Below are 26,606 nucleotides of genomic sequence, written 5' to 3'. Positions count from 1 at the left end.
AACCTCTGGCTGAGCAGCCCTAAGCCCGGCAGTAGTGGCAGTTGGCCTTTGTTTGCAGCTTGGCCTCTCAAGGCACTTCAAAGCACAGCACGGGTGGCAGCCATCTGCTGAGTTCTTTGTGGCTCATACTGGTTGGCTGCGGGTGGGTCACAAGCTGCAGCTGAACTTTACCTGCAGCAGATCCCCTCCAAGATGATACTGGGGCTGGCACCCCCAGTGGCCAGCTTTGAAACAAGCTGGAGCATCACCCAGACACCCCCAAGAATGACACACCCAAAGGGCAGATTGGGCAGGCACCAGAGGCCCTGAACAATAGCTCCTCCATGACAACAGAAGTCGTGGCCAGTCCTCATAACCAATGAGCCTGAGGGTCAATCACCCTCTCATTGATGTGGTATTGTCATGCATAAGCCTAACCGTCTGTCCCCTCATGCCTACCCCTAAAGAAAGGAGAGTCTGTGAGACTGATCCTTTCAGGGACTTTGCTTCACCCTTGTGCTTACACCTTATGTTTCCCTGTTTGGCCCCAAAGGATGACTGGTCAGTCAGTGACGGGTAAGATTCCCCATGGGGGGAACAACCTAAGCCAGGCGCAGCCAGGTGGGGACCAACAGGAGAACTCACGGGGTTGATAGAGGTGGGCATGGCCCCTCACTTTCTCCAGTCTAAGGAGAGCTTCTGCCTTTGTGGCTATATTCCTTTCCACAACCTGTTTGGGAAGTGATTCAATGATGTGATAACATCAGTTCTCCTTCTATTCTTATCAATAAGTTTCAGCATAAAGGTTTTGTCCCTGGTGAGGCACACACCACAATTATTACAATATCATGGGACTTTCGGTTCCGGCTGCTTGCAGGCAAGGGTGATTGGTTTGAATCAGTTTTCTGGTATGATGTATGAGACTCACAGACTATGGAGAAAACAAGCTACTTCCTTGTGTGTACACCAACGAAAGCCACAGGGTGGCCCAATTCGGGGCTTTCAGTCCTTTGAGGCTGGGAGACCCTTGGCCCCTATTGCACAAATTTCTTGATTTCTGTTTCTTTCTTAATCCTTCACCGCCCCTCTCATTCCCTTGCTGCCCGTGTTGCGCTGGACGCAACAATGTGCAAATAGCAACTAAGCCTCAAGTACAAGAGGAGGGCACACACAACTCACACAAGGGACACACGTGAAGTGCATAGCTCAAGTGACCAGGAAGACTGTGCCACTGAGCTGACCCCCACACACCTACTATATAAGGCCACTCTACTAAGACCAGAAGACATAGCAGCCTGACCTAATACATAGAAACAAACACAGAGAGGCAGCCAAAATGGAAAGACAAAGAAACATTTCCAAATGAAAGAACAGAACAAAGCTCCACAAAAAGAACTAAACAAGATGGAGACAAGCAATATACCAGATGCAGAGTTCCAAACTCTGATGCAAAGTTATAAGGCTGCTCAACGATTTCAGGGAGAACTTCAACAAAGAGATAGGAAACATAAAAATGGAGATAGAAAACATGAAAATGAACTAGTCAGAAATAAATAATACAATAACTGAAATGAAGAATACATTAGAGGGAAACAACTGTAGATTAGATGAAGCAGAAGATCAAATCAGCAACTTAGAAGATAAGGTAGCAGAAAACACCCAATCAGAACAGCAAAAAGAAAAAAGAATCAAAAAAATTGAGGAGAGTTTAATGGTCCTCTGGGATAATATTAAGCACACCAACATTCACATTATAAGGGTACCAGAAGGCGAAGAGAGAGAGCAAGGAATTGAAAACCTACTTAAAGAAATAATGACATAAAACTTTTCTAACCTGGCAAAGGAAATAGATATTCGAGACCAGGTAACACAGAGAGTCCCAAACAAGATGAACCCAAAGAAGCCAACACCAAGACACATCATAACGAAAATGCCAAAGGTTAAAGACAAAGAGAGAATCTTACAAGCAGGCAGAGAAAATAAGTTATTACCTACCAAGGAGCTCCCATAAGACTGTCAGCTGATTTCTCAACAGAAGCTTTGCAGGCCAGAAGGGATTGTCAGGAAATATTCAAAATGATGAAAAGCAAGGACCTACCACCAAAATTACTCTATCCAGCAAAGCTGTCATTTAGAATTGACAGGTAAAGAGCTTTCCATACAAGAAAAAGCTAAAGGAGTTCATCACCACCAAACCAGTATTGCAAGGAATCTTAGAGAGACTTTTTTAAAATGAAAAAATATATTAAAAAATATGAATAATAAAATGGCAATAACTACATACCTATCAACAATTACTTTCTATGTAAATGGAATAAATGCTCCAATCAAAAGACTGAATGCGTAAGAAAGGGAGAATGAATGTGTAAGAAAACAAGACTCCTATATATGTTGCCTACAAGAGACTCACTTCAGATTGAAAGACACACAGAGACTGAAAGTAAAGGGATGGAAAAAGATATTTCATGAAAATGGAAACAAAAACTGGGGTAGCAATATTTATACCAGACAAGATAGACTTTAAAACAAAGACTATAACAAGAGACAAAGAAGGATCTAGTAATCCCACTTCTGGCTATTTATCCAAACAAACCCAAAATGCTATTTCCAGCAGACAAGCTCATCCATATGTTCATTGCAGCATTACTTACATAAGCCAAGGTATGAAGGTAACCTGTGTGTCCCCAAATGGATGAATGGATAAAGAAGAGGTGGTACATATATGAGGTCTGACAATTAAATTTGTGAACTCATCCTAGATAAAGTGCTACATACCTCATTGCTGAATATCACTATGGTCACCTTCGAAGTACTCCCCTTGGAAAGCTATGTACCATGCCAGCACCTAGTCCACCTTTCAAAGCAATTTTGGAACTCTTTTTCTGGAATGGCCATCAGAGCTGTGATCATATTACCCTTGATGTCCTGAGTGTTATCCAAATGTCTTCCTTTCAATATTTCCATTATCTTTGGGTAAAGAAAGACGTCATTGGGGGCCAGTCAAGTGAGTAGGGAGGGTATTCCAATACAGTTATTTGTTTACTGGCTAAAAACTCTCTTACAGACAGTGCCGTGTGAGCTGGTGCATTGTCGTGATGCAAGAGCCATGAATTGTTGGTGAAAAGTTCAGGTTATTTTCGTCTAATTTTTTTATGCAGCCTTTTGAGCACTTCCAAATAGTAAACTTGGTTAACTGTTTGTCCAGTTGGTGAATAATCCCTCTGATATCAAAAAAGGTTAGCAGCAGCATTTTGACTCTTGATTTTGACCAATGGAACTTTTTGGTCGTGGAGAATTGACTGACTTCCATTGTGCACTTTGATGCTTTGTTTTAGGGTTGTATTGGTACACCCATGTTTCATCACCAGTGATAACACAGCCTAAAATATCGTCTTACCTCTCCAAAAGGTCTTGGCATACTTCGACTCTCCTTTGCTTTTGTTCATTGGTCAGCCCCTTGGAGACCATATTTGCACACACCTTTCTCATGCCAAAATTTTCAGTGAAGATTTTCCTAACTGTTTCTCTATTGATGTTTACTTGATCTGCTATGCTTCTCACAGTCAGCTGACGATTTTGACGCACAAGTCAACAAATTTTTGTGATGTTTTCATTTGTTCCACTCAATACTGGCTGCAATACCTTTCTTCATCAGTGATGCATTCTCTCCCCTCAGAAAAATGTTTAATCCTTTGTACACTGCCATTTTCTTCATGGTATTATCCCCATACACTTGGACTAACATGTCCCTGATTTCACTTTCATTCTTGCCAAGTTTAACAAGAAATTTAATGTTTATTTGTTGCTCTAATTGAAACTCAGACATTCTTGTAATGGCACACAAAACCACACAACAATAATAATGAACACCACTCAGCAAGACACCACCACATGTCAACATGAACACAGCTGTGAGACACTGATATACCAAGGTTATGAAACCTTACTGAGCTGTTTGTACAGGGCTGCCAGTGTAAGTGCACGGTGGCAAGTTCACAAATGTAATTATCAGAACTTGTATACAATTGAATATTACTTGAATATTATTTTTTACTCGTAAAAAAGAAGGAAATTTTACCATCTGCAACAACATCGATGGACCTAGAGGATACTATGCTGAGTGTAATTAAGTCAGACAGTGAAAGACAAATGTCACATGATTTCACTCTAAATCTAAAGAAGAAAATAAACAAATGAAACAGAAACAAACACACAGATACAGAGAACATTTTGATGGTTGCCAGATGGCAGGAGGGTTGGAAGTTGGTGAAAGGGGAAGGGATTAAGAAGTACAAATTGGTTGTTACACAGTAGTCATGGGGATATAGGGTATAGCATAAGGAATATAATCAATAATATTGCAATAACTAGGTATGGTGTCAGACAGGTACCAGATCTATCGGGGTGATAGATGGGAGGAATGTTGGGTACAAGGTGAAAAAGGTAAAAGGATTAAGAAATACAAATGGGCACTTACAAAATAGTCATGGGGATGTAAAGTATAGGGAATATAATCAATACTATGGGAATAACTTTGTGCAGTGCCAGGTGGCACTAGTCAGGGGGTCATTTCTTATATAAATGTCTAACCACTAAGCTATACAGCTGAAACTAATATCAAATAATATTGAATGTAAACTCCAATTGAAAAATTTTAAAAGGGGGGAAAGATCAACAATATTGTGATGGCGCGGTACAGTGTCAGATGGTTGCTGGATTTACCATGGTGATCACTTCTTTGCATAGGGAAAGTAATCAATAATGTTGTAATAGCTTTGTATAATATCAGGTGGGTACCGTTGAGTAATTATGATGTACACCTGAAACCAATATAATATTGTATGTTAGCTATATTTTCATAAAAATCTTATAAAAAAATGAGTCTTCTCACTAATGATTCAGGCACAGTCCAGGATACAGCCCACATTCTCTCCAGCCCTCCTTCTATCCTAGAGTAAGTTCCTTAAGGCGTCCCTTCTAGGGGTTGAAGGAAGATCCCTCTTGGTGTGAAGGAAGATCCCTCTTGGTGTGAAGGAAGGGCCATTTAATAAATCCATCAGTATTAACCTTTTCTTTACAGTTTCTCTCTGGAGGTCTAGCAGATTTTTTCATGCATAGGATTTGTGGTACTTTCCTTTACAATCTTAGTGTTCCTCTGTTGTCTATATAGATTAGCCCCCTAGCCAAGACCCTTACTAGCATACAGGTTCTAGAAGGAAGATTGGCAACCATTAGTAGTTGGCATGGACTCAGTCTGGAGGAGTTTAACATTTATGAGAGAATCTTGAATATGTTAAACATGTTAGTACAAATGGGTAAAGTTTCTCTGGAATTAGAGTGCTTAGAATTAAAAATATGAGACCTATATCTTAACATTGAGACAATTTTGACGTATAAGGATCAATCAGACTAGTAGCCAGGAACTGGCAAATTTCCACAGGCCGCCAAGGGTGTTTTATTGCCTATTCCAATTTAAGTATATTGTGTTAACTTTATCTCTAGACTTGTTTGTTACTGGGGATTCACCTGTTATTGTGCAGGGCTTAAGGAAATATTGCAAAGAGAGGAATGAGCATGTATACATTCTCAAATCTAGAGAGGAGAATGCTGAAGAAAGGAGCAAAGGAAGATTTAAAGCTTCACATACTTCCCTCCATCACCTGGGTTTGATGCTCCTGATGGAAAAACAATGTTGAGTGGAGATTCTAATTAGACAGTACAGCAATGATCCCAAGGCTCTCCTCCCTGAGATTCTGTGAATTAAGCTTACCAGAGTAGAAAATTTTCCCAATGAATTTGCTCTTCTAGCTAAAAACTTATTAGTATAACTAAAAAATTTAAAAATTAAAAAACAAAAGAGGTAGAGGCAACATGACTTTAGGCACACATGCTCTACTTGACATAGAGGTATACAGAGGGCCTGGAACTCATACTTCTTATACTCATTTGTCTTAAGACAGAGAGCTCTCACATGGATAACGGTAAGAGTGAAGATATGAGAAATACATGTCTTCAATTATTTTGAATACTTTTCCCCTTTTCTAAAACCGTGGTCTAAAAAATTTGTCATAGTGTAATTTCATTAGTAGAATGGTATAGTCCAAAGTTGGGGTGACAAATTTCAGGGAGTGCTTACAATCTTCAGAACTATCTCATCAACTTCCAGTTATGTTTCTAAAATTCTGCTGCTTCTGCCATGAATTTTGGAAAGAAGACTCACACAATTCCATTAAATTCCAGGGAGAAACATAGTGGAAAAGCAGGAATCTAAGTGGTCTCATCTCCAATAGAGTTGTGTTTTATAAGATTTTATTTAAAAATTTACTACTTCTTTCCTGATTATTTCCTGAATTGGAAAACCGGTATTAACCCTGAAAAGGAGGGAAAGTAAAAAGAAAATGGTCTCTACTTCTCCCCTGTATGTTTTCTCCGTTACAATGCTTCTCTATCAATCATACTCATACACACAAATAACCGTTTCATTGGTCTTTCAACCTTGGTTAAGAGCCCTAAGTTTGGAGTTCGTGTCTTTTCTGTAATGCCGAGTCAGTCAGAATTTTGAGTGGGACACAGAAACCACTGTAGGCATTTCAAGTAGAAAGGGATTTAGTGAAAGAAATTCTGTTTACAAGCTCTTTGTGAGAAAACAGTTTAGAAGTTTTTTAGAAAACTAAACATGCAATTACCATATGGCCGAGTGAATGTACTCTTGAGCAAAATGAAAACCGTATTCACACAAAAACCTTTATATGAATGTTCATAGCAGCTTTATTTGTAGCAGCCACAAACTGGAAACAGCCCAGATATCTTTTAGTGGCTGAATGGCTAAACAAAGAATGGTACATCCACAAAATGGAATACTACTCAACAATAAAAAGGAACAAACTACTGATATACATGTTATATTATATAAGACTCGGTCTTATGTTATAGTAAAATGAGACCTGGTCTGATATTAATTTTTGCTCCAAAAGATGCATTACAGCTGATGGTCCGGCTAGGTCTTATTTTCGGGGAAACATAGTAAGAAGCGGAAATTTAGACGCAGACACATTAGAGAATTCCATGTGAATATGAAGATGGCCATCTATAAGACACAAAGAGAGGCGGTAGAAGGAACCAACCCTGATCTTGGACTCTCAGCCTCCAGAACTGTGAGAAAATAAATTTCTGTTGTTTAAGCCACCCAGTATGTATTTTGTTATGACAGCCCTAGCAAAGCAGTATGCTGTCCTACACCTTTCTTCAGAGAAGTTTTCTACAGAAATATTCTTCATTTGTCAACCTTCCACTATATCTCTGAACTACCATTTTCCTCAATGTTTTGTAATGATTTTATTTACAGGCCCTACAATAGTATCGATTTTCTCTTTATGGGTCTTCTACTGTCATACTTCTTACTAAGACAGGCAAATATGTCCAGTGTTCAGTAGTGTGATAGGAAGTCTCATAGCTGCAGGATAAACTGGCACGTCCTCCCTGAATATCCATTTTTTTTCAGTGATTTTAGGGAAAATGTTGTGTAATTTATCTGCAAATTAATTCAAAGCATATTTATATTCAATAAAACATGTTATTATTCATCTAGTAGATTTCAAAGACATTTCTTGCTTATAGTGAGTTCCCCTAAATGAAAGTGTTTACTCTCCTCTGTATTAGGGCTTTTTCATTCACCACTCAGAGGCAGCCTTCTGCTACTTCCTGTAACACTTACTGTCATTCTCAGTATAGAATGGACACAGCAAAGGCAAGGTGTGAAAACCTATCTATAAATCTGAGGAGTATTCTTGAGGGGCTTAGGGGACAGAGGTTTTTAATTTAATCGTGAGCTTTTCTGATTTGGGGCTTTGAGATCTGGAACACATGTTGGGCGTTAGATTGGGCACTCTCCTAGTTAATTTGTGATTTAAAGCGATGCTCTGAGGGGATCTGCTGAGGGGAGAGGAGTATGTACAGACAGGTAAGCAGAGCAGCAGAGGCAGAGAAGTTTCTGTCTCCTCACTGGATTCTAGTCCACTGCCTAGGTACACACACCTGCTGTCACCCAGTGTCTGAGTTACCTCACTCAGCTGCTTTCACTGCCCAATGTGCAGTCACCACATGGACGCAAATTTCATAGGCACCAAACTAGGAGCCCACCTTGCGTGTGAGTTGCTTTGTTTGAGGTTTATTGACCCGGGCAGTCTTTTCAACATTTCCTTATTGTGCGCATGGGTGGGGCCAGAGACTTTCTGAACTGGAAGGCCTTAAGCCCAGTTATTTGGAACCTAGTGCCTGCTTCCCAGCATCAGGGAAATGTGAAAAGGGCCAGAAAGCCAGGCCAGAGGTGAGGTTCCTTACGACCCACAGCTGCGATGCCCTTCAGGGGCCTTGTCATGCTAGGGCCTTTCAAGGAACATAAAACCAGACTCCTCAAAAAGCACTACAATAGGTTTCCAGACATTATTTATCAAAGCCTTTGACCGACGCCCCGTGATGCACAAATCTGGAATTCAGGGCTTTCTCCTAGTGGAAAGGCGAGCCTACGGTTCCTGCAGGCATCCTCGGGAACTATGAGGATTCCCGGGAGATTCAGAAGGGGCAAGGAGAGGACCTAGGGTTTCAGGGGAGGGTACGATGGTGAAGCACAGGCCGCCGCCGGCCCGGCCCCTCCACGCTCTAGCCTTGCCAAGGGACAGGCCAGGGGGGAAGCGCCGGTACATCACTCCCTCTCGGAGGCTGCACGTGAGCCCCAGCCGGAGGCCGCACAGCACAGCAGCCCCGCCCGCGCCTCCGACGCCCCGCCCCGTCGTCGGCGGGGGGCGGGGCCTGTCGCAGGCGCCGCGGGAGCGTCGCGGGCTGACGTGTACGCAGCGCCCGCCAGGGCGCAGCCCCACCCCTCGCCCGCGGGGTTCGCCTCGGCCCGCCCCGCCCCCCCCACCCGGCCCCTGTCAGATTGTGGCGGCCGCCGCGCGGTGCGCTCTTTCCCTGTAGCCCGCGAGAGGCGGCTTGCGCGCGGGCACACCCCCACGTCCCTCCCGCGCTGCTGCCTCGGCTCCGCCCTGCCTTCCGTCGCACGCCCGCGGGGACATGGCACTCGCGCAGGCACGCTTCCCCAGCGCCCGGGGCTCCGGGGACGCCGAGCTGGGTAAGGCCAGGAAGGTGGCTCTCATCACTGGCATCACAGGCCAGGTGAGTGCGGAAGCGGGGCCCGAGCCCGCGCCGGCGCTGCCGGGGCACGTGTGCGCGTCGCGCCGCGCTCGGTGCTGCCAGCGTTTCCAGGAACAGCCTTCTGGGCGTCCCGGAAGGTGTCTGTTGCCCGAGAGGTCGGAGGCGATGTAGCTGGTGGAGAGTGTGCTCGGTGCATTGCATGTTTCTGCTCTTCCCCTGGGCGTGGGAGCGTGCATTCTGCATGGGATGTGGTCCTCATAGCTGAGCGAGACCGTCCTCTCACATGTCGCACAGGTACTGGAGCCCTGGCTTTTCCAAGCCCTCTAGGGTGCACTCGGAATTTAGTTCTTTGCGGATCCCAGTGCCCAGTGTCGGGAGCGGAGGGGCCGTTTACCCGTGAATGTGTGTGTGGAGTCACCTTCCTTTATTTCAGCATAGGGCCGCTTTACCTGCTAATGTTTGGGAGGCAAGGAATGGAGTTCCGTGCTCTTTTCGTTCCACCTCGCCAGATTTCCAGGTAGAGAAGAGAAAATAACAAAGTAGTGCTATGGTCACACACCAGGAAATGCTTTTTCTTCTTTTTTTTTTAAAGCATACCTTACAAAAACTTTTTCTTAATTTCATGAACTTCTGAAATTCATGTTCACACATGCTAGGGTTCCAGTTCTAGAGAAATGAGTTCCTTGAGTGAGGTCCTGAAAGCATGGCTGGTTTGTGATGGTCATCTCTTAGAGGTGTTATCAAGCTGTGCTGTTTTCGATTCAGTGGCAATCAAATAATTTTGCCCACGTATTTTTGTTGAAAAAATGTGATATCTGTACCCCTGGAGATCTGGTGGTGGCCAATGTTACTCTGAAATAAAGATGATAATAATAGATAACACATATTCTGCTTATTATGTTTCAGTCACCTGACTAATGCTAACTCATTTAGTTCTTACAACTCCTTTTTGAGGGGGTATTCCCTCTTTATAGATGTGGAAACTGTAGCATGGGAGTTTGATTTGCCTGAAGTGAAACAACTAGGAAGTGTCCAGTTAGGATTCAAACTCTGTTCTCAAAAGCTTTCTAGCATTAGAAAATAAGTTGAGATTGGCCAGATATAAAGCCAAAAAAGATTAGACAACCTTAACTACTGCATACCTGATTAATTTTTGGTTCTTCATGCATCTTAGTTTGTTTAAGGTAATTACAATAAACAAGTGTTTGAAAAATGATAGAGGTAGTTAGATTGAGGATCTAAGGGTGAGGAAGACAACCCTTAACTTCAGTCAAGGGCCTACATACTGTCTATCCTTTTCTAATGCTGAGGACTCCTCTGCAGATGGTTCCCTTTTTCCAATTTCTTAGACTGGATCTGAAGCTCAGTGTTTACTAAGCTTCCATGAGATCTTGATGGTAAAGTTTTTTCTTAGTATCATGAAGAAATTCATTAAATTGTTAATGTAACTGTATGGCTTATACCAACTTAAGTGACCAGCAGTATTACGTATTTAGAGCTTTGAGTGCAGTCATTTGGTTGGTACTGAGTGGTGAGGGCTGTGCCACGCCCTCTCCCCTCATTTTGTCCTGTAGGTGGTGGGGTGGGGGAGGGGGAAGGTAGTCTTCCTAAGCACATGTTCAGCATGCTGCTCCCTGACCAGATGTTCTTGGCTCCCCATATCATTTCCAACTTTAAAACTCCTGCTTGCGTTTTAGTCTCTGTTTAGCCTCTGAACCAATGTTTCCCACTTCCTTCCAACATCCACCCTCTGCATCACCCCCTTACTTTTGGGGTGTTGTATTGGCTTCTGTAGCCCCTGGCACAGTGCTGAACTCGAGCTGCCACATGAATCCTTGCCGTTGGAACTTACTGCTCTGCTATGCTTTGCATTTACCTTCTAGGACAGTGACTCCCAACATGGGTCTCAAGGAGCTTAGTACGAGGGTCTGAAAATCCATACCTTATTGTTCGTTAAAAAATAACATTGGGTGAGAGCTTACTGAGCTACTCATTCTGCTAAACATTTTACGTATCTCTACTTCCAGGGCAGGTACAGGTTTTATTCCCATCTTATATCTGGCTAAGTAAGGTTAAATATGTTCCCTGAGAGTGCACACCTAATGAGTGTCAGAGCTGAGATTTGAACTGAGGAGTTGCTCTAAGCCATTTTGTTGTACTGCCCCTGTGGTAAGCTACACACTTTAAATTACAGCTCTGTGCATGTTTGGCGGGGGGTGGGGTGGGGTGAGGGTAGGGGTGGGGTTTGGTGGTGGTGAAGGGAGAAGGAGGGACAGAGATTGAGATTGTTGTACTCCAAGAAGAGATCTCAGATTCAAGAAGGTGAGGTAGAAACTACTGCTCTGGCCCTAGCGCTAGCATGGCAGTTGTGCCAAGATGGGTTCCTAAATGGGTCATTCTCAAATTCCCACTTGAGAATGAGTGCATCTCTAGTATTTACCGTCATATTGTAGCTTTCTCCCTCCTTCTTGACACAGGAGTTGTGTATCATTTTCCAAAGTTTTCACCTTAGAAAACCAGGCTCTGGGTTTGCATTGTTGCCCCTAGGCACCTCTGCCAGGCGTCCCCAAAGTTCACCTCCATTGTGTAATGATGTTTGTAGTTCTTTACGACACCTGTGGAAATATTCTTTGAATACTTGCACCTTTTTTGTCATCGGAGTCATTATTTTGTGACTGAATGTCCTCACAAGTCGTATTCCTTTTAACTCAACTTGAAAGCCTCTTCATACTCTGACTAATCCTGCCAAATGCAGCCATTCCAGGAACTTTCTTTGTATGTACATATATGCAATTCCTGTTGGCTGCATAGATAATATATCTTAGTTTGGTTTGTAAACTGCTTTAAGATGGAAACCTCCTTTTCAGCCTGTTACCTGCAACATGATTTCACCCAGTGGGCTTTCGAAAATGCTGACTTACTCTTCCCATTAAGAGAACATGTCTTCACTATGTGTCTGCAGTGGGCAAGGCTTGTCTTGATGCTTCTGGGAATATAAAGATGTACTGTCTGCCCATTAGGATCTCACAGTCTTTGAGGAGCATGAGACAATGCACGTGAAAACATTAGAATTGGAAAAGTATGGTAGGGGCCAAATGAGTGGTCATTCAGCCACAGGCTCTGGGAGAGTCACTGAATGCTGTAACTGGTGGGGGCCGTGTCCTGGGTGAGCAGCGTGCACAGGAGCACAGAGAAGGGAGAGTTCTCGGCGATGCCGGGAACAAAAATAAATAGTAAGAATGAAGAAAACTAATTTATTAAATTATTTACACCCTCATTTCCAAAAGAATTCTGAGGTGGCTTCAATAAAAAACACATCTCTAGGCCATCACAGAGAGAACAGGAGTCTGCAGTGAAGGCATTGGAGAGATGGAGGTAAGATACCGAAGCCCTGAGCTGCGGATCGCTGCTGTCGGGGGCATACAGTTCAGCTTTGAGCTTCCTGATAGTCAAGACAAAGTGGATTGGCGAGTGAAGCATTTTATGACGACTAAACTCTCAGAGGAATAACTTTTAAACAACAGATTCAGAATAACATGGTGCGCAGTATGTTCCATAATTGTTTTTTAAAGAAGCAGAGTTATCTTCCTATGACACTCTCTTATTACTCCCTAATGGATGGCAAAAGCACACTTTTTGGTTGGTGGAAACTTCAGAGAATTGAACAGTTCGTGTTTGTGGATTTTCCCCTTTTTAATATCTGTTATTTCAAGCTGGTCTCTGCCAGGAGAACAGGCAAATTGGAATTGGAGATTTCTTTGTCAGGTGTGTTTGATAGTAAGGTTAATACTCGTGTTTTAAATATGAAAGAATTGGATATGGTGAGGTCCTTCCCACACCTGCAGGTAGGCCTAGATTTTCCTTAGGAAGTGGTTTAGGTCTGGTCAAACATTTAAGCCAGTGCTGATTCAAGGTTCTGAAGTTCTCCACCTTGAGGCATGGATGACAAAGGATTTCTCTTTAAATAGTTGAGTAGTTAGTCATGGACAAGAGGAGTTAACTTGCCTGCAGTTGGAAGACAATAAACTTTTGGTAAGTCTTGCATACATGAAAAAGATGGCCTTTGAGTTATCAAGGTTAGATAGTTTAAGCCATCTTACTTTGTTTCAGCATTTTGGTTTTATAGGCTTTTTTTTTCTTTCACTAATTTCATTAGTTTCTTTTGAGCTTATTCTAACTGCTATAACAACAATCCTGGCCTTTAAAGGGAACATTTATAAAATGGATAACCGGATTCCCTAGACTCAGGTGGTTCTCAGGCTTCATTCATTTAAGAATTAATTTAGGATGTTAGAAAATGGTAATTGAGAATTGGCAGGAAGTACTATTTTCCCCCACAATTTTCCTTAATCCCTTTAAATAATGTTTCATTTGAATTATAAAAGATAACAGGGACATGACCTCTTTTGGTTTTACTTCCTAATGCATATTCAGTTTCCTGCAAATTTCTATATTCCAATAGAGGTATCAGAATCATCACTTGTGTAGATGGAGATTTAGTGACACGTGATGAGGTCTAGTAAAACAAGCCCATTTGATTGGTAATGGCTCCATGGAATCTTGGAACCAAGACTGTAGCAGTTCGAGGGGGAGGTCCATAATCAGTGATGTCTGCCTGGGGGAGGGATGGGAGTGATGGCCCAAGTGCTGTGTCTTTTTCAGGATTGTACTGAGGAAATGAAAAAGTGTCTTAATCACTAATCTCTTACATCTAGTATAACTGGTACAGGTTAAGTATTCAAAATATTTGATAATTACATTCATCTTTAGTTACTGATGTTTATTGTCTTGCAGGAAACTTGCCTGGAAATTGTAAAAGTCTGTATAAATGGGAATAAAATGTTATGATACATTACTTGTTGGTTGGGTAGTAGCAAGACATTGTCAGGGTACTGGGGAGAATTGGATAGTAAATACCTGACAGACAAGTGCAGTTTAGGAGACAAAATAATTTGTTATAATTTCAGATTTAAAGCACTTGGAATATATTCATTTAAGGGGAAAAAAATAACATGTCCAGTTCTGTGTGATAGATTTCCGACTGTTTTGTGTTTATATTAACCATTAAATTAAATAACAAAACAAAACTCTCGGCATACATGTTGTGATTTGAGAAGTGAAGTTAAATCACCATCATTATGTAGAGGAGGAAAGGAAACTGAGAAAGGGTGATTCTCTAAGGAGTCACACAAGAGGTTAGTGCTAGAGTTAGGTTTAGACCCCCATGTTCTTGTCTTTTCATTGCCTTTGTACTGATCAACACTGTCCTTCATTAACAAGAAAGAGACATTGCTTTGAGCCAGAAAAATTGGAATAGAAGACTCTCTGTAGTAGTAAAATGTATATTATAGGGTTGTATAAAGTTTAATACTAATAAGTATACATCTGAATAAGTAATCAAATCTAATCCAATACTTAAGGAAAAGGTAACTTTAACTTCATATAAAATTTAACATCTTACTTTAACAAAATATTTGTAGTTCAAAAGACAGAGAGGTATGGGGTAATTAAATAGGAATCTTTAGTGTTTGATCTACAAAACAAAATTAGTAAGATTATAGGGACTAAAGAAAGGGCTTAACTTTAGGTAACACATTCTTTAGAGACTTGGGACATGCGCTGTTCACTCAAGGCCACATACTGTCCCCAGCTGGTGGCTCACTGTTGCCTTGCCCACTCGTGATGTGGGAAACCTTAGTGCTGCGTATCTCCATGTTTGGCTTCAGGACTCCACGGCTGAAATTGAGGGTGAATTTTTATTAGTTACTGACTTGATTTCTCAGGTGAACTAAATGTCTTTTGATCCTGAATGGCTTTCTTTGAGGTGTAGAGTTCTCAGCTTGCCTATCCTTTTAAAGCAGTCTTTCCTGAACTTTTGTTAAACTAAAGCTAGAACTAAACCAGAGTTATTTGGCTGCGATTCCATGGAAAGAATCAGGCTTAAGGAGTGAGGTAAGATGTTTGCTTTGAACCAGGATACCTGGTAGATAGTTATTTGGGTGGAAGGTACAGAAATAAATTTACTGATATTGATAGAATGCTTTCTGTGTGCCAGGCAATGTGCCAAGCACCTTACATAAATTATTTCACTTAACCCCATGTGGTGCGTATTTATACTTATTCAGACAAGGAGACCGAGACTTGGAGAACTTCAGACTTGCCTAAGAACCCTTTCTGTGCTAATTTTTTCGTAGGATCTTCTCTCTCCAACAACTAGCACTGTTGGCCAGTTTGTCGACAAGCTGTAGAAGTTCACTGCTGTGGAGAAATAGGTTGCTTTTAAAGGGTGCTATATATTTTCACTAGTGTTTCACCGTGCACATTAGGTGACGTTAATGTTATTAGCTTGTGTGTCAGAGGTCTGCAATAGGATGGTAAGAGAGTTGGAGGCTGTATTTCCTGCGGCCTGTTGAAGACTGCTGGTGGCTCTTTCCCCGGCGTTCTTCTCAGTTCTCTGAGGATTTTTACAGTAAGAAAGTGGTTAGAGTAAAAGGCTTTTCTCTGCCTCCAAATCACTGCCTCTTCCAGTGGAGGGTCGACTGTCGGTAGACAATTCATGGGATTCTCAGAAGCTGGTGGGTTCAGGGGCTGTCGCTTGGGTGATGAGTTGTCTGAATGAAACTTGTGACTGGAGGGCTTGCCCAGGAGCCCTGATGAACACATGGTAGTCCCAGTTTTTAGCTGGTGGAGAGAGGCAGGGGAAAGGTTGAGACTCTTGATTTTGTGGCCGCTACAAATTGTTCTCAAGGACCTTCTCTTCCCTGCACACTGCTCTGAGAGTTACAGCTCCCAGTCCTCTAGCTGTGCCCGTAGATACATTACTTCCTCTCTCTTTGCTGCTTTCCTCTCTGTAGAGTGGGGTTTGTTCTTGCTATCATGGCCCAGGTTAGATTTTTTGTGGGAGTCCCCTCTTCTAGGTTCTTCTACCCCTGTTATGAACAAAAAAGGCTGTCTATGCCTTAAAATCTTTTGGCCTTGCAAATTGCTCTTAGCAAACACTTCACTTGACTTTTCTTCTGGTGGGTTAGTTGAATCTGAGGAGATGCTTCCTTGACTGGAGAGTAGCCTCCCCTCTCTCTTGCAGTAAGCATTGCATTTGGACCAGCAATTCTTCATTTCATACCTCTCCTAATTTTCCAGCTCGCAGTTTTTCCCCCCATCCTTGATTAATCTTTTCTCCCAGAGGCAAGCACATTTTGGTGCAAGTCATTCTCTAATTAGTAATAGAAGTGCTAGTAATTATAATTAATCCATTCAACAAATGTTTGAGTGTCAGCTATGTGTCAGGCACTGGGGAAAGAGTGGGGAACAAAACAGAACAATGCCCATCCTTAGGACATTGATGTGCTTGTGACACCATGTTCCGGGAACTTCCTGAACGTTGATATTCTAGGTGATGGTTATGATAGATTACAGTAATTACCACGTTTTGAGCATTCACTTTATGCCAGGCACTGTTCAAAGGGTTTTGCATTTAGTAACTTAACAGAGCACTTCTCTGAGGTGGTTTTATTACTATCCTCAAGGAACACAGAGGTTAAGTATATTGCCTAACGGTCTCTTGAGTTTGTCAAGTCAGATTTGAAATGTAAATCCCAGTAACTTTATTTTCTATTAATTTGTAATTAATATCAACAAATAAATTCTAAGTAGAGGTAAATACATTGTATATAAAATTTGAAAAACAAAGCATATTCAAGAGTTTTTGTTTTGTTTTTACAGTTGTGGAAAAGTGTATTAAAGTAGTGAAATAAGCATGTATTAATCACTGCATTGTTTTATTTTTTGTGTCATTTGGGCCATATCTTTAGTTAATTCTTTGGAGGGCCCTTGGTGATGATTAATTTTGCAAACTCCCTGGAGGCTAACTAAGACTGTCTTCGCGAGCAGAGGAGAATTTGTTGGATTACTAGACCAATTTGGCATTATTGCTTGGTTACTACTTAGGAGCTGCATGGCTTCAGGCAGGTTGTTTACCTTGCTGACAGGTTGGAAGAATAATTCCTACCAAATAGAAATAAGCCTTGCACATAAGGGGACTTTGCCCAACTACTAGAATGGACCTCACAGGATTAACAAGATAGTGAAAGATTTCGTGAATTTTAGGAATGGAAGTTGAATGTGGAAGGTATTAATATTAGCCTTGCTTTACACAAGGGGCAGAGAGTTCCACAGTATTTGGAATCAACCCCAAGGTTACAAAAGTACTGGAAGGCCAACAGATTGGACATCTTGTGAGTCTGACAGGCTGATGTGCAAAGCAGATCTGGGGCCTGTCTCATCTTCTCATGTAAGAGGATTGCTGGCAGTGGACTTCCCTCTGAATCTTCCTCAGTGGGATTTACGGTCCTGGGATGAAAGGTTTGGCATAACTGGAAATGAGAAAGGTGTCTTAAATACTGTCCTACTTTGATCAAAGACAAAGTTGTGTGGTGGAGGCATTTTTTTAAAAATGTCGTTATATTACATGTTATTAATTGATTAACTGAGAAAAGGGCATGGCACTAAGAATCAGAGGCTGGGTTTTAACACCAATTAATTGTATAGCCTTAATTTTTTCTGAGTCTGTTTCTTAATCCATAAGGAGAAGATGATCTCTAAGTCTGGTCAGAATGTAAAGGGCAATGACGTTAGGATTGAATACCAAATTATAAATGATAATGTGCAAAAAAAAATCTTACATTTAAGCAGTGTAGTCATTTAATATCAGTTTTAAAGTTATGGACAATAGGAAGATTAAAAAAATGAAATCAGTGAACTATTAAGTTAGTAAATTTATAGTGAAGTGTGTAAACGAAGAAGAAATTCAAATATAAGTTGTATTTTGCCAGAATTTGTAAAGTTAAAGTGAAAAATCTGAGCTGTCTGCTCTTGTAAGTTATACCGAATGAAAGGATTTTTTTGCTGAGGAAGGAGTTTTAAATTCCTGTTGTTTATTTTTTTGATTGAAGTATTAAAAATATAAGCATCTATGTTTTGAGCTTAGTGTTTAATAGTTGAGGTTTTATTTATTTAGTAACTATTTGCCGAGATTTATTCTGTGCTGAGCTAGGTGCTGGGGATATAGCCACCAGCAAGACAGACATGATTCTGTCTTCAAGGAGCTGACAGTCTAGTGGGGGGCCAGCCGTTTTATAGCATGTTCAGTGCTACGGTAACGATAAATGAGTCACTGAATCATAAGAGCACCCCTTACGTAAGAATGCTCTAAAATAATACGAATTCAACAGGCTTACTGAGCATTGCTTACCTTAGACATTTCGGGTGACGTATGCCCTTGTGTTAAAAGGGTTAATTGTGAGGCCTGTTTGTAGGAAGCTGAGCTACCTAAGGACCTCCTATATGCTACTTTATTCTTTTTTTGACAAGATGTTACTAATTTCATTCTCATTGTTCTGTCTTAAGAGCTGTGTGGTATTTCCAGCCTTTCACATTTATTCCAGTTGGAGACCCTGCCAGTTCCTTGATCGGCTATATTTATGTCTGCACAAGGGAATCATAGCCCAAGTGAAGAAGCATTTGGTGACTTCTCATCTTGTGATGACATAATGTGGGGGCAGGTCAAATGTTTCTTTTCTGCTGATCAAATTTGAATTGAACAGAACATTCCCAGTCCCTAATTCTGAGTTAGTGTCAGCCAGGGGATTAATATTTATTTTAGAATTTGGTAACTAATTTTTGAGCTCATACAGTCATGTGGTGATAATGAGGGGGATACGTTCTAAGAAATGCCTTGGTAGGTGATTGAGGGGATGTGCGAGCATCAGAGGGGACTGTCACACAGACCTAGATGACCCTGCCCACTACACACCTGGGCTCAGTGGGGTAGCCTGCTGCTCCTGGGCCATTAACCTGTACGGCACGTTACCGTACAACATGACGCAAGATGAAATCAAGCACAGGAAAAATGTGCAATCAAGAGATGTATGAGGCTGCTGCCAGTGTTAACAGTATATACTGCTTTACAGCCAACTTTTTTATAAGCGGAAAGAGTACACTGTAAAATAACAATAAAAGGTATAGTATAGTAAATACATAAACCAGTCACATAGTGGTTCATTATTGTCAGGTAGTATGTGCTGTACGTAATTGTATGTGCTACACTTTTAAACAACTCGCAGTGCGGTAGTTCTGCTTACACCAGCGTCACCACAAACACATGAGGAATGCATCGCATTATGATGTTATGATGGCTGCAGTGTCACTATGCGATAGGAATTTTTCAGCTCCGTTATAATCTTAGGGGACCACTGTAGTGTATGTGGTCTGTCATTGACTGAAGTGTCATGATGCAGTGATGATTGTATTGTGGCCAGAGACTTAAGAGTATAAAAATCAGGTCACTTTATTTTGTACTAGAATATTAAGCATTAATTTGAACCATATATTTGAACCATTAAGCATATATTTTTAAATGTTATGTTCACTGTAGTATTTCCAGCACTTAAAATACATAGTGTGAGCCATGGCATCTGGACTTGGGGGGCTTACAGTAGATAGGGAAGGAAAACTAATGTTCAGGGACCCAGAGATAATTCTGAATTCTGCCAGCAAGCGAAGCGGACCCGCAGATCGCTCGGGCTTTCCACGAGACCGACAGCTAGCCTGTAGCCTTGCAGAGGACCCAGATTGTCGCGTCCAGCGCAACATGGGCAGTGAGAGAACGAGAAGGGGTGCCAAAGGGTTAAGAAAGAAACAGAAATCAAGAAAGTTTTGAAACAGGGGCCAAGAGTCTCACAGCCTCAAAGGACTGAGAGCCCCGAATCGGGCCACTTTGTGGCTTTTATTGACGCACATACAAGGAAGTTGCATTGTTTTTACTACGGTCTGTGAGTCCCATACACCACCAGAAAACTGGTTCAAACCGATCACCCTTGCCTGTCAAAAGTCTCATGATGTATAAATAATTTGTTTGTACCTCCCCAGGGGACAAAACCCTTATGTTGAAAAGTTACTGAGATGGAGAATTGATGTTATCACTTCCCAAGCAGGTTGTAGGAAGGAATACAGCCACAGAGGCAGAAGCTCTCCTTAGACGGGGGAAGGTGGGGGTCTATGCCCACGTCTAGCAACCCCATGAATTCTCCTGGTGGTGCTCACGTGACTGTGCCTGTCTTAGGTCGTTCCTTCCTTGAGGAATCTTTACCCGTCATTGGCAAGCCAGCCATCCTTTGGGGCCAAACAAAGAGATGGTGTAAAGGTGAAGCAATGTCCCGGAAAGGAATAGTCACGCAGACTCTTCTTTCTTTTTAGGGACAGACTGGCATGCTGCTGTGTGACAATACCAGCTGAGCAGGGTGGGCTCCAGACCCATAGGAAGTGTGAACTACTAAGTACTGGGGTTTTAAGCTGCTGAGTTTGTGGTAATATTGTTATGCAGTAGGAGCTAACTAATACAAGGAGAACTAACATATCGCCACAGCGTATGCAGAAACAGCTGTAAGACAGGATCGTGTAAAAGCCATATAAGCAGTATAAATATGTATGTGGTCACCCAGGAGCCCGGACTTTGGGTGGTGAGACAGAGGAAAAACTCACTGAGGAGGCAGGTGCTTCAGAATCGTGCTCTGCAGATGGCAGGACTTTGAGATGACAGAGACTTTTTTGGGCAGAGAGGCATGACCGAAGGTGTGGGGAGGAAGACACAAAGCTCGTTCCGGGGATGCTGATAAGATGATGTGACTGAAATGAAGAGGTCATGTGAAACTAGTGGAGGATGGGTGACCAGGATTCCACGGGCCAGATTAGGGTGAGCCTTGGGGCTTAGACTGGCGCTAAGCTTCATCAAATAAGTAGTAAGAAGCCATCAAAAGGTTTTTGAATAAAGAAGTATGACAGAAGTTTCATTTTAGGATATTAATTGGGGAGGGGTGGTAGACAAAACAGTTTGAAGGGTAGCTACAGGAAAAAAGGCCACTTATTTCCTAAGTGCAGGTGTGGGAGATAAGAATCTGAACTAAAGAGAGAGTTATCCATTCACTCAAGAAATATTACAGAGCACATAATAAAGAGTCCATCATGCAGCAGACGGAAGGAAACAGAAAGATTGTGAGAGGAGGCTCAAAGGACTTAGCTGCTGATTGGGTTGTTGGCTCAGGGGGACCAGGGAGAAGTGGGTTTGTCTGTGCTCAATGCCAGTGACATTCAGTTAGTGTGTCCCAAGGACAGGGACTGTTTTACTGCTGTGTCTGTAGGGCAGTGCCAGGAACATGTTGGGCTCTTTGTAAATACTTAGTAAATGATATCTGGAGTTAATCTCTGCTTTGTAAAAGTCCTGGATGAAATATTTACTGCATCAAAAAAGTACTGGGGATGTAGGTGTGCAATATATCATACTGTACAGCAAGGGCCGACAAACTTCAGCCTGTTGGCAAAGTGCAGCTACTGCTTGTTTTTGAAAATAAAAGTTTTATTGGAACACAGCCACACCTATTTCTTTACTTATTGTCTGGGCTGCTTCCACACAGAGTTGAATATGTAGCTGCAGCAGAGATTGTGCAGCTTGCTAAGCCTAATATGCTTTTATCTGCCTCTTCACTGAAAAAGTTTTGCCAACCTTTGCTGCTCAGACAGACAGTTGAATTGCTGTGGATGTAGGTATCTCCGAATGGGAGAATATGGAGACAGAAAGAATGAGGGTGAGATGGAGAAAAAATGTACCTTTTAGGATTGGAAGCGCTAATGAGGGAGAGAGAGCACAGAGTACAGAGTAATAGCATGAATCTGAGGTATTTGTTTCTGGTGGTAAAATACATCATAAAATCTACCGCTAGTGATATTTGTGCATTTATAATGTTGTGCAGCTGTTACCACTATCTGGTTCCAGAAGATTTTTATCACCCCAGAAGGAAACCCTGTACCCATTAACTGATCACTCTCTCTTTCTCCCTTTCCCCAGCCCTGCATTCTGTCTCTGTGGATTTCCCTATTCTGGATATTGTATATAAATGGATCATGCATCTTTTGTATCTGGCTTCTTTGACTTAGCATATTGTTTTAAAGGTTCAACCATGTTGTCGCATGTTATCAGAACTTCCTGTTTAAGGCTGAATAACATTCCATTGTATGGATGTATACCATATTTTGTTTATCCAGTCATCTCTTCTAGGATATTTGGATTATTTTCATCTTTTGGCTTATGTGAATAATACTACAGTGAACATTCCTGTACAAGTATATGTTTGAACACCTGTTTTCAGTTCTCTTTGGTATATATTTGATATTGAGCACCATAAAAGGTGCTCGCTAAGTATTAGTTGGTTGGTTGAGATTTCATTTTTGCCACCTCCTTTGGCTTGCTGGGCAGACTCCTTAGCCAATTTTCCTACCTCACAAAGAATACCAGCATAAGCTAATAGAATCAAGATCCCCAGGTAACCCTTACAGCTCTGTTTTTGCAGCTGTCCCTAGTTTCTAAGTATGCTTGGAAAGAATATTCAAATTATTGTTGTGCTGGTTCAACTTTAACTTGGGTACCTGAAACTGAAATCAAGTTTTGGGGAGCTTGTAGGTGGTTTTGACTTGGTTTTATGAGGTTGGTCAACCCTGGGTATATGGGGGAAAAAGTATTGAGTGACTTTCTCAGGGGTAAATGGGAAGATTTGGGGGGTTGTTTTTGAGGGAACATGATAATACATAATGGATTTTTCAGAGAGTTTTTGCTTTCCTATATTTAAATATAAACCATGAAAAGGAAACATGAGTTGGAACAAAATTGAACTGCTTCTATTGTTGTTTTTTGTTTAAGCTTTTTCGTGGACTGTAGTGTTGTTTTCATTTAACCCCTTCTTACGTGTTGCTATTTTGAGTAATTTAGGAAGTTCTGAATAATTTTAAATTATAGAGTATTTTCTTTCCATTAAATTGTATTTTTATCTTGACTGATGTTTGAACGTACAGATTTTAAACTATTTAAGCATAGTCAAAAGTTTATATTATTGCCAGAGTGTTATGGGAATTTTGATTTTAATTGCTAAAAACAACAGATTATATTAAAAGGAATTCTTTTATCAAGACCAGGCAAATGAATAGGAGTCCAACTGGAAATCTTAGAAGATCCTCTATGTAGGGCACAGTGGTTTGCGGAGGGCTTTGCGTTGGGCCCTGAAATTACTACTTAGCTCTTTGAGCAATGCAGATCACTTAACCTTTATGGACTTTGGTTTTTTCTTCTCTTTAAATGTACATTTCAGGAAATAAATGTGAAGACATATGTAAAGACATCTGATTTTTCCTTTTGCTTTCCTGGGGTAAAGTTTGCAGCATGTATAATGGAAACTAGAATTTAGTAGGCCCTCTTCCAATGACGGCTGTAGGAACGTGCTGCAGAGGGTGCTCCTTGGGGCTGGGACAGGATGGGCCCTGAGGTTTCCCAGGTTGAGCGGCACAGGTAGGACTGACTGGGTGGGTACAGTTTTGTCTGACTCAGGTAGAACAGCTGAGTCTGCTTTGAAAGTTTATTTTATCTCTAATTTGACAGCTTTTATTTTCTATTTCGTAGTTGCAATCAGATTGTGTTAATATGCAAATACCCAGGGGTGCCAAAAAATGTATACAAGTGGACACTTTGGTCAACGTTGCTCAAGCAGTAGTTCGCTGTAATCAGAAGTGTCTGGACGCTGATGAGAACCACTTTGAGCACCTCTTGTCATTGCAGAAGTCAAATGTGACTTGTATTCATCTTTTTCTATCTGTATATATTGAGTACTACAGTTTCGGTATATATTGAGTACTACAGTTTTAATACAGTTTTCCTTTCTTAAAATTTGTATCCATTTTTTTGGCACTCTCTGTATTTTCATCAGGGATGATTTTGGCACAGTATCCATTTCTGGTATTGTAATCCTGGCTTTGGAATTGAGAGGTATCTTGTTAAAGGAAGAGGAGAGCCAGATAAACATGGGTTTGAATCCTGACTTCAGTACTTACTGGGGGCCACTGGCAAATTTCTGCGTGGCTCCACCACTCCTACCTGGTTGGGAAGTACTGAACCTACCATGAGTGCTGTGACAGTTAGTTTAAAGCTGCCCTGCGCAGTGACACTCCGGAAGTGGGAGCTTCACAATCCTAGAGGGTCCTTTGCTTTCTCCAGTGTCCAGGACAGGATTCAGACCGCCCCTTATCTCCTGCCACCTGATTGGCTTATGTCACTGCTCTCTCTCCTCTTTCACCCCATCTGTCCTGGCGCCCCCCCAGCTAGCAGTCTGCTACTGGGGCTTCTGCGTCCCTCCCTTCTCCTCCCCTCCCTTCTACTCCCCTGCCTCCTTCCCCATTACACAGAACCGCAAAGTTTTCCTCAGGAGCCTCTTTCTGGCTGTTGTTGCTAGTAAGTAGCCTGGCTGTCCCATTCCACCCCCCATTGTTGACTAGAGCCCCTTACCCTGCTCCTTAGACATCATATGTGGACCCCCACATGATGAAGCTGTCAGCAAGGTGTGGGCTGATTCTGAATGGCCGAGAGGAGCTCTGCAGCACTGCTCAGTCAGATCCGAGAAAGCCACCCGTGTATAAAGCACAGGAAGGACTACTGTGAGCACGAAATTTGTGTTCAGCTGTGTGCTCTTCCTATGGAGAAATGGGTTGCATGTTTCATACAGCTGATTTGCAAGTGTATTTTTGGCAGGATTTGTGAAGCATACCCCCTTGATCAGGTAGTATTACTGTCCAGAAGCCCACCAAATGGGGAAGCACGACTGCTTTCCTGACTGCATTCTGCCACAGGGGCTTCTTTCTCTTAAATGCAATTTTTCCTGTTCAGAAATGGGCTCAGCTGTGTAGAGAGGGGTTGGAGTGGACAGGGAAGAAGGAGGGAGAAATTATAAAGCAGAAGAGGAAAGGGAGAGAGGCAGAAGGCACAGAAGTGCCGAGAAGCATAGGAGGCTGTTGTGGGCTTTTAGTGGCATTTCCCACTGTAAATAGATCATTTTAAATCAGTGATGAGATGTCAGAAAACATTTAATATTGAGTGACATATGAGTTAACATAGCCTTGTGGCTTATATCCAAGAGAAGCCAAGCACAAACAGGTGTCTGCCCTTCCTGTTTCCTTAGGAAAAGTGCTGCAGGTGAATTGTGCCTCTGCTACTCTGGGGGTAGATATTTCCAGGGTTAGCTCTGGCAGTTGAAATTGCTGCTTGCTTTCTTTTTCTTTTACTTTCTCTTTTTTTTGCTTGCTTTCCTTTTATATTGTGTTTCCCAGTGCAGATGCTGCACAGGCCTGGGCCATGCACTGGAGGAAAAGGGTCGCAGGGCAATGCCTTAACTCTTACTGAAGTGCGGGGCTGTGCGCATTTCCCAGGTTGCCAGAGAGTTCTGCTCAGAGCTGGGACTGTGGAAACGGGTGGGGGCCTCCATTTGGGGAACTGCAGGTGAGTTCCGGGCAGCTGAACACACGTGGCAATCTGGCCCTGCCTTTTTCTCTCTTGCGTGGCCACTGAGACGCAGCTGCCACTGTGACCCAAGCTGCACCTGTGCAAAACAGCCCCTCATTCTGGACTCCCAGCCCGTCCTCACTCCAACCCTGATTCATCTGTCACGTCAGTCACTGCATGCATCTTGTTATTTCCTGCTGAGGTTTCTGTTTTCTCTATTCACTCTCGAGGAATTACCGAGATTCTCACCAGAATCAGCTATAATTCCAGACTTGGTGTTCTATCGAAAGAATACTTTGTTTTTCTTTTTGGTGTTTCGACCTTCAATTTCAGTCCCCTTCAAAGAAATTCACCTTTGCAGCTGAAGTAGAAGCTGTCAGTGAAGCACAGATAGCTGTCAATGTTGGTGGCACTCTAAATAGAATCACTTGAGCAGCTTGAAAAAGTCTTGGTTCTTTCCCTGTACCATTTAGTGGGTTTAGGGCGGGACGTCAACTTGGCTGTTTTAAAAATGTTCCCAGTTATTCCAAAGTGGGTTCAGGCAAACTGCTCATTCAAGGAGGCTATGGTAGCAACTCGAAATGATTTTTTTCCTTAACGTTTACCCAATTATTAAAAATAATAATACATGTTTACTATAGGAAAATTGGAAAGAATAGGAGGGTGTAAAATATCAGGCAAAAGAAAACGGCCAACATCTATGATCACACCGCTAGAAGTAACCACTGGCAGCAGCTTTATCTTTTTCCCACTATTCTGACTAAACTGTTTGTGATTTGCTTCACTGCTTTTCAGCAGATGTTATTGGCCTGGAACAGGATATGGATTTTATAGTGGAGCTGGAATCTTTCCTGAATGCTTCCTTAGGAGTCAGCAAGTACTGATCCAGTACAGGGACTGTAGGAGATTGTGGAGCACACGTCTGAATTCAGGGGTGAAGAGAACCCCATCTTCCAGATTTCTAATGATGTAACTCATGTGGCACCTCTTTAACCTCTGTTACAATTGTCATGGACATCTCCTTGTATATTTTAGTTCAAATGTTATTTATTTTTTATTGGTTTTATATTTTGAGTGACATGATGTAATTCAGGGGAATAAATACAAA

General features: G+C 42.0%; 1 protein-coding gene across 1 annotated transcript in view; it reads left to right on the top strand.

The window, feature by feature from the left end:
• Positions 1–8,792: 8,792 nt before the first annotated feature.
• The window catches only part of GMDS (GDP-mannose 4,6-dehydratase), a 667,570-nt gene continuing 649,756 nt past the window's right edge, over positions 8,793–26,606 (top strand). The window contains exon 1 of the mRNA XM_081055077.1: positions 8,793–9,150. Coding sequence (XP_080911203.1) covers positions 9,049–9,150 — 102 coding nt within the window. The 5' untranslated portion in view covers positions 8,793–9,048. The remainder of the gene's footprint in view (positions 9,151–26,606) is intronic.

The sequence above is a fragment of the Rhinolophus hipposideros genome (assembly GCF_964194185.1).
Source record: "Rhinolophus hipposideros genome assembly, chromosome: 8".
NCBI lineage: Eukaryota > Metazoa > Chordata > Mammalia > Chiroptera > Rhinolophidae > Rhinolophus > Rhinolophus hipposideros.
Note: the sequence above shows the minus strand (reverse complement) of the source record. Positions and strands in the feature narration are given on the sequence as shown.